General features: G+C 49.5%; 1 protein-coding gene across 1 annotated transcript; it reads right to left on the bottom strand.

Annotated features, from left to right (window-relative positions):
- Positions 1–392: 392 nt before the first annotated feature.
- Positions 393–3,915, bottom strand: FJX1 (four-jointed box kinase 1). Its single transcript, XM_034932402.4, has one exon. The coding sequence runs from the start codon at positions 2,622–2,624 to the stop codon at positions 1,311–1,313; it is 1,314 nt and encodes a 437-aa protein (XP_034788293.1). The 5' UTR covers positions 2,625–3,915; the 3' UTR covers positions 393–1,310.
- Positions 3,916–8,397: the final 4,482 nt, after the last annotated feature.

Raw genomic sequence — 8,397 nt, 5'->3', positions numbered from 1 at the left:
TAAGTTTAAAAAGGGGGTGTTTGTCATATTTTAGTCCCTACATCTGGTTCTATCATATTTGCCAAATGATTAATATAGGAATATATTACAGTGAAATCCTTTCACATCAAAGTTTTATTTGCCAGGAAATAGAACACTTTCCTCCCATCTCTCTCCCCATCTCCCCCCACATTTTAGGCTAAACTCAAATTTCCAGCACCAAGGTTCATCTGAGTGAGGACAGGGAGTCTGCTCTTATCTTTGTTCAATTCTGTAAGTTCTGTAGTCACAACTGGAATGGATATGCATCCTTTGTTTTAAAAACACATCCACAAGAAAGAAAACCTAAATCTTATTCTGAAAGCAGATGGGGCATCAGAAACATCAAACAAGTTAAAACCACAGGAATTAAATTATAAATTTTAAACTCCCTTTTATTGAAATATAAGTTTGTTTAGTATATTTACACCACACTTTATGCACATATATACAGAGAAGGTAAATTCTGTAAAATAAAAAAGTTTTTCTTAATAAAAAATTAAAATCAAAACAAAATAAAGTGCATAAAACTGATTTTTTTTTTCCTTCTGGTGAACATCATCGTTGTCAAAATTTTGGTCGGTTGCGAGAGGGAGGAAGAAATTCATTATTTGACTTAGTGCATACAGCTGGCCCTGAATTTGTAGCCTTCAGGCCAAAATGACAAGAGGTCAGGAATGAGTCAGGCAAATTGTCAAGGTCTGCAGGGCTCCCCAGAGTCTGGAGGTCCTGCTCTCTTTGTCCTATCGGGAGCCGTCCCCCTGCTTGGAACAGTGATCTCACCATCGCGGCGCTGGAACAAAGGGAGAACACAGGAAGGGGGCTCCACCAGCCAATGTCACAGCCCTGCTCCGGGGCCACCAGCGCTCTGTTTGGTAGAAAATTGCAGAATTAGCTCAACGGCTCAAACGCAAGTTTTCCTTTTTCGAAAAGGGAATGAGGGGGGCCCAAGAACGGGGTGCATCTCCCACAGGGACGGCCACTCGGGGGCCAAACCCCAGTAGCCAGTTTCTTCGGATCCAATCCCCCTGCTGGCACAGTAAAGAATCCTTTTATAAGCTGGGTGGAGAGAATGTTACACTTCTCGCCTCGGTGAGTTCGTCCTCCCAGAACTTTGAAAGGAAACAGCGTGGGATTGAAAGAAAGGGGCAGATGGGTGAAAAGCTGAAGTTTTTAGACACCTTTGCGGGTGGGCGTTGGCCGGCTGGTCCCTGACAGTAGCAGAGGCGACGGCCCTTCCCCCCATCATCCATACCCCAGCCCCAGGTCTCTCTCTTTTCCTCCCGGTGACACTAAGTCCCAGACCGGCGACCGTACTTGGCCTTGCAGTGCAAAATGTGCTTGGCGAGGAAGTCGAGGCGGCGCTGTAGCAGCTGAGCGTGGGGGTCTGCAAGGGCGGCCAGCTCGGGGAAGCGAGGCTCGTGGCGCCGGTAGAGGCGCAGCAGCCGGGCCGCGGCGTCCTGTCCGCGGTGCAGCTCCAGGACGCGCCGCGCGGTCCGCTCGCGGAACACGCACACTGACTGCAACAGCGGCTCGTTATACTTGTCCCACATGCCTGCTACCCGGTAGCCGTGCACCAAGCCCGCCTCATTGTCCAGAAAGACCAGCGCCCCGCCCGGACCGCGGTGCAGGTTGCTGGTGGCACGCTGCATGACGCGCGGGTCCCACTGCAGGCTGAAGAGGTTGCTTACGAGCCGGTCGAAGTTGGCCGTCAGGTAGTCGAAGAGGATTAAGTCGGTCCATTGTACTAGGTCCACCAGCTCCGCCTGGCTGAGGTTGGCCAGCTCACCCCCGGCATCCCGGAGGGGGCGCAGACGGCCGTCCTCCGAGCGCCAGGGCGCGGGCACCACCACGTCCGTGAGGTTGGGCAGCCAGCGTGTCAGGCTTACCACGCTGCCCTCGGTCCAGTGAGCAGCGCGCAGCTCCTCCTGCACCTGCGCCCACTGCGCGCCCCGAGCCTCCACCCGAGCCAGTGCCAGCGGCGGCACGTGGCGCTGGAGGCCCAGCAGGCGCGCCAGGTAGTAGGACAGGGCCTCGCCCTGAATCTGCTCCGGGTTGATGCCGTAGCGCACGCAGGCGCGGGTGCCGTCGGCAAAACGGGCCAGTCGGTTGGAGCTGCGCCCGCAACCCCCGCGCTCCAGGGCCACCACCCGGGCGCCGCGAGCCGCCTCCAGCCACGCCGCCGCCTGGGCCTCCGAAAAGCCCGGGGGCACCTGCTCCTCCAGGCCGCGGCTCCAGAAGACGCCCCCGTGCACCGCGGCGCTCTCCTCCGGCCGGGGCCGCCTGGCTGGCACGTGCCACCTGGGCTCGCTCCGGGACTGCCGGGGCGGGCCGTCCGCGCCGGCCGCCAGGGTGAGCAGCGCCCGGAAAGTTTTCAGGGAGCCGCCGCGGGCGTCCCACGCCAGGGGCGGGGGCAGAGGGAAGCGAGGCGCGGGCGCGGGGCCGCCGCTCCGGGCCGGGCGCCGTGGGAGTCGGTCTTCGGGCGGCCGGGAGGCGGGCAGCTCGGTCCGCGGCGGCAGGAGCCCTCCCCACATCGCCAGCAGCGAGCCCAGCGCCAGCAGCCAGAGCCCCGCGGTGGCGGCGGCGCCCCGCATCCTCCTGCCCATGCTCCCGCGGCTGTGCCGGTGCGCCGCCGCCGCTTCAAGCCGAGCCCAGGCACCCGGGTCCCGGCGGCGAGGCGGGCCCGGCAGTTTGTGGGCTCCGAGGCTTCGGGCGCTTCGGCCCCATCGCGGCCGCGGGGTGCTGCGGGGCTCTGTCCGGCGCTCCGCCCGGCGCTGGGAACTCGAGTCCCCGCCGCTTCCCAGCTGCTTTTGTATTTCGCTGTGAGACCCTCCGGTGGGCGCGATTCACAGGCGCCCGGACCACGTGGGAGCGAGGGGGATCCCCCTCCCCCTCCTCCGCCTCCGCTCCCCGCCCCCCGCTCCCCCGCCCCCTTCCTCTCCTCTTCCACTTAAAGCGGCGATGGCTCCTTCCGAGAGGGAGAGGCGGCCCCACACTCGGTCTGGGACTTAGGGGCCTGGAGGAAGCCGGACTGGCTGCGCCCGCGCCGGGGCGTAGGAGGGGGTGGCGCAGAGCCGGAGTCTGGGGCCTGGCGGGAGGGACGCGCCCTGGGCCCTCGCGGTGGTGTCGTGGTCGCCGGGTCCCTTTGCCTAGGCAGCGCGGATCTCCTGCAAACTTCAGACAGATTTCCACCTCTTTCCGAGCTCCGCCAGGCTAGGATCAGGCAGGGTCCCTTTGCTTTCTCAGTTTCTGTCTGGGTGATTCACGCTGCTTTATGTAAATCCCTGGGAATGTCTCCGAGCCACAGAGGATGTGATTCCAGCGGAAAGAGGAACCCGCTGTAGCCAACAACTTTGAACCGACACTCCCTTTTCCGAGCTCGCACATCAGCACCAATCAGTATTGGCCGCTCTGCCTTTCCCAAGGGACTCCCAGGGAGTGAAGCCTCGCTGTGCACGTGCCCCTTGAACACCTAGGCCATCTCCCATTCATTCATGCATCCATTCAACACAGCGACTGCCCCTCGGTTCTGGTTCTGCTTACCAGAAGCAAAGTCCACAGATCCGGGTCCCAGTGCTGCTGGAATTTACATCCCAGTGGGACTCTCAGGTTGCTAAGAGAGATTATAGCCATCCAACCTCGTGTTGGGGAGAGGGGAGTCAGGGACGACTTTTCGAAAGAAATGATACCGTTTTGTCCATGAGGAAACTGAGGCACAGAGAAGGTATGGGTGTTGCTCAGGATTGCACAATTAGCAAGTGGCGAAGCTAAAAGTCAAACCCAGGTCTCCTGGCCGCATGCACTTGATTTTCCCTCCATTAAGAAAGATCAGTATTTCTTTTTTAATCAAGTCAGCATTCTCAAGTTTGAAATTCACTGTCATTTGACCACTTTGTTCCCCAAATGTGATTTTTCAATTAAAAGGATTTTTCAAATGAAAAGGAAAAAAACCTCAATCCCATACTGCATTTGATTTACTGCTTTTACGATTTAAGGGAAAAAGAAATGGTGGTGGTGGGGGGGGAGGGAGGCGGTGAAGGAGCAAAGAAAACAAAATGAACAACCTCTTCACCCCAACACATCTTCCAGCCACCTCTGGGTTACATTTACTAGGAAAACTTTTGGATGCCAGTCGGCCCTCCCTTACCTCTCTGTATCAGAATGAGTCCCAGATCCACACTGAGATTCCCAGGGTAGACACAAGATCAGGGGCATGGTGGAATCCACCTCTCAAAGGCCAGAGTTTGAAATCTGTTTCCTTACATGGTGTGTATCGTTTCTCTCCTTTCATCTTCCCATCAGGTGCACATGGGGGTTTTCAACTGGACTACCTCATCAGCTGGCACTGATTATGTTTTATTCTCCAAAGAAAAAACGTTCTAGGGTGATAGAGCGTTCTAGGGTGATAAAGCAGACACTCTTATGTTTATGGCTGAGCAGTGGCATCAAAAAACCACATTTGGAGTATTCCAGCACTGACCCAGGATACAGTCAAGTGTTTTCACTGGTGTGGTTAAGTACATATTGGATGAACTGTTGAATCTGTTCCCAACCACATGGTGGCTATATCATGCCATTTTATAACTCTTATCTGATAATGAGATTACTATGGCTCCCATATGGTTACATCGAAATATATTAATCCATTCAAAGGTCTTATTTTTTTGCCCTATGTAAGCCCCTCCTCATCTTTCCCTAGCAGGCAGGGACTATGTCTTATTAACTTTTTATTTCTTATACCACCTAACATAGTATATTACACTAAATAAGCACTGAATACATTTATTTTTTTTTGTCTTTTGGTTTAACTTCTACTGGGATATATATGTATTTATTTGAAAGGCAGCCTCTTTCAGCGTGGGCAAACTATAAGCAAGATCGCCACCTAGTGGGCATAAGTAGAGTATCATCTAATTGGAGAAAAGTAGACATTTTTAACTGGATGATTAATTGTTGAAGTTAAATTCGGAAGACTATTAAATGTCTACTGTGTACCAAGCTATGTCCTAGGGGATATGGAGAAATCCAAAGTAGTTGGGGTCTCTGTCTTTTTGGCTGCTAACAAAAGCTGTAAGTAACTACCATTGTAAACTTGTGGGGAGTCTGTCTTGTCCATTGTTTTATGGCTGCCTGGGCACAATGCCTGGCACTTAGTGTGTGTTCAACAACAATTTGCTGAATACATCGTTAGAATGCTAATGAGATGAAGCTCTGCAAGTAGCATGTATTAAGTTTTTTTAAATTAAATACCTTACTACTAAATAATGCAAAACAATTTTGTCCAACGGTTGTGAGTTATTGTTCAGCTGATTAAAGAATACAAAATAAGAACTTCCACTAATTTTAAAAAGAAAAAATATTGGTGAGGGTTTTGCATAATAGATGTGAGGGGAAGCACATGATTTTAATTCTGGGGGGGCTGGCTTCAAATCCAGAGACTAGAAATCCTGGAATCTCCTAACCATATTGCTGGTACTGATGAAAAAAACCCAGACTTAAATAAATTGACTAAGATCGTACACCTCATAAGATGGACTAATTTTATCATTGAGCAGCCCTTTGCCTATAGCCATAGGACTGAATGCATCATGTACCAGAACAGGATGCATTAATTTGTTAAACTTTAACAAATTAATTGAAATGCAGAAATACAGAAAACCAAAGGAACAAACACTGTCCCTTCCTCAAAGTGGAATGCAGTTTTGGAATGGTATTTGATTATTTGAGACAGGGTTTAAAAACATGCCTCTGTTTAGCTGTTAGATGAAAATACTCCCATTCTCCTTTATTTTCTGGACTGAGGACACTCCCCTGCCACCTGTGGCCAAACCACTTTGGCTCTGTGGGGTAGCATAGTTAATCACCTCAGTCACTTCTGCCCTCTGGCAGTTGCTTGGGGATGAGAAATCCATTTGCACCTTTATGACTTTCTTAATACTCCTTAGAATTTATCCCTGAGCCTGAACTTCCAATATCTTCAAACTTTTCCACAGTCCTGTTTGAAGAATGATCTGGTTCATGTAATGGTGCCTCCTGGGGGAAAGAGAGGAGGTGGAGTTGAGGGTTGGAAGCAGGGGAGGAGGCTTGGAATTGGAATATTTTCCAAGTCTGGCATTAGCACTTTCTGGCTTGTTCCTTGGGCTAGTTATTTACTTTCTATGAGTTTCAGTTTCAGAACCTGAGAAACAAGTTAATAAATCCTTCCTAACTCACAGGGTTGTCATGCAGCTCAAGTGAAATATTAATAATAACCACAGCATCAGTGGCAGCAAACACTTATTGAGCTCTTATTATGGGCTCGGTGTGGAGCTAAACCCTGCATGTGCTTTATCTCATGAAACCCTCCCAAAAGTATTATTATCCCCACTTTACAGATGGGGAAGTGGAAGCTTAGCCAATCAGTGGAATGAGGTCATGCAGCAAGGAAGTGGCAGGGCTGCGATTCCAAAATGATGGGGACCAAACCTTTTGTAAGTTATAAACTGCTAGGGAAATGTCAGGTGCAGAAATTATTACATTAAATCAAAATAGATTCAACTGAGATGAAATTTTGGTTTCATGTGTTCTCTGGGGTTTGTTCCCAAGTGAAATGGTTAAGAGTGTGAACTGTCAAGCCAGATTGTCTCATTAAACCCAGTCCTGCCACTTACCAGGCATGTGACCTCGGGTAAGTTACTTAACCCCTTTGTGCCTCAGTGTATATATCTGTAAAATGCAATAAGAACAGTATTACTAGTATTACTAACAAAAATTGTAACAATATACAATATCTCATGATTACTAGTAATTAATAGGAACAAATCTTATAGATTATTGTGATGATTAAATTAGTGCTTATATTTAAAGTGCTTAAAAGAGCATCTAAGTGTTCACTATAGTATAGCTGTTGTTGTTCTTTTCCTTTCTATTTCACTGTTTCAGTGCCCAGATGGGGATGTCTTCCTTCTTTTGTTGCTGTCCTCCACCAAGCCTCACCTGGTCTTGAGAGACCTAACACAAGTGGTGTTCCAGCTCAATGCACCTGCTTTATGCCTGAAATGGTATCTTTCCTGATAATTTTGCAATATTTCTTCCCCATGGAGCTGGACCACCTGGCTTCTACCAAGGTTCCCAGTGTAACTCTTGTTAAATGCCCAGAGCCTCCAGCCAGCCTCGGGCAGACAGCTTCTGGCTTCCTCTCACTAGTCTGCCTCCTTCAATCCTGACCTTTTCTGGATCTCCTGAGTTATAAGTCCCTGGAAAAGACAGAGGCGTCCAAATGTACCCTTCCACGTGCTTCTACAAAAAGGAAGAGAGGGGACAAAAGATGTCAGAGATGAGTATAATATTCCATGAAAGTGGTATGACTCCTACATTGGCCACTACTGTTTGACCCTGGGGAGTTTTCTAACCCTCTGGGCTATAATTTTATTATGTATGTATCTCTGTTATGGACTGAATGTTTGTGTTCCTCCCTGCACCATAAATTCATATGTTGAGATCATAACTCCCAATATGGTGGCATTAGGAGGTAGGACCTTTGGGAGGTGATCAAATCATGAGGGTAGAGCCCTCATAAATGAGATTAGTGTCCTTATAAAAGAGACCCCAGTAAGCTCTCCAGCTCTGTTTTCATCATGTGAGGACCCAGAAAGAATACCGCTGCCTATGAGCAAGGAAGAGTAGCCCCACTAGACACCCAGTCTTCTGGCACCTTGATCCTGGACCTCCCAACCTCTCTCTGTCTGTCTCTCTCTCTCTATATGTAGATCTATCTATCTATCTATCTATCTATCTATCTATCTATCTATCTATCTATCTATCTATCTATCTATTTTTTTTTTGAGGCAGAGTCTTGCTCTATCACCCAGGCTGGAGTACAGTGGCACAATCTCGGCTCACTGCAACCTACACTGATTTTCTTGCCTCAGCCAATTTTCTTGCCTCAGCCTCTCGAGTAGCTGGGATTATAGGTGTGTGCCACCACAATTACGTCCGGCTAATTTTTTTTATTTTTAGTTTTATTTTTGGTAGAGATGGGGTTTCTCCATGTTGGCCAGGCAGGTCTCAAACTCCTGGCCTCAAATGATCCCCCCGCCTTGGCCTTTCAGAGTGCTGGGATTACAGGTGTGAGCCCCTGCGCCTGGCCAAATGTTTGTTGTTTAAACTACCCCAGCCAATGGCGCTCTGTTATAGTAAGCCTGAACTAAGCCATTCCCTCCTTCCCATCTTTTCTACCCTAGGGTACATTATGTTTCTGCTTGAGGATCAGTTTCCTTTTCTTGGTATCTCTATTTGACTATGATCTGGGTCTTCCAAAAATTGCTTAACTGATCTCATTCTCACATTCTTGGCTGTCAAGGGTGGGTATATTGATACCTGGTTCCAGATAAATCCTAC

The sequence above is a fragment of the Pan paniscus genome, chromosome 9 (assembly GCF_029289425.2).
Source record: "Pan paniscus chromosome 9, NHGRI_mPanPan1-v2.0_pri, whole genome shotgun sequence".
NCBI lineage: Eukaryota > Metazoa > Chordata > Mammalia > Primates > Hominidae > Pan > Pan paniscus.
The sequence above is the reverse complement of the archived record's forward strand: the minus strand, read 5'-3'. Positions and strand labels throughout refer to the sequence as shown.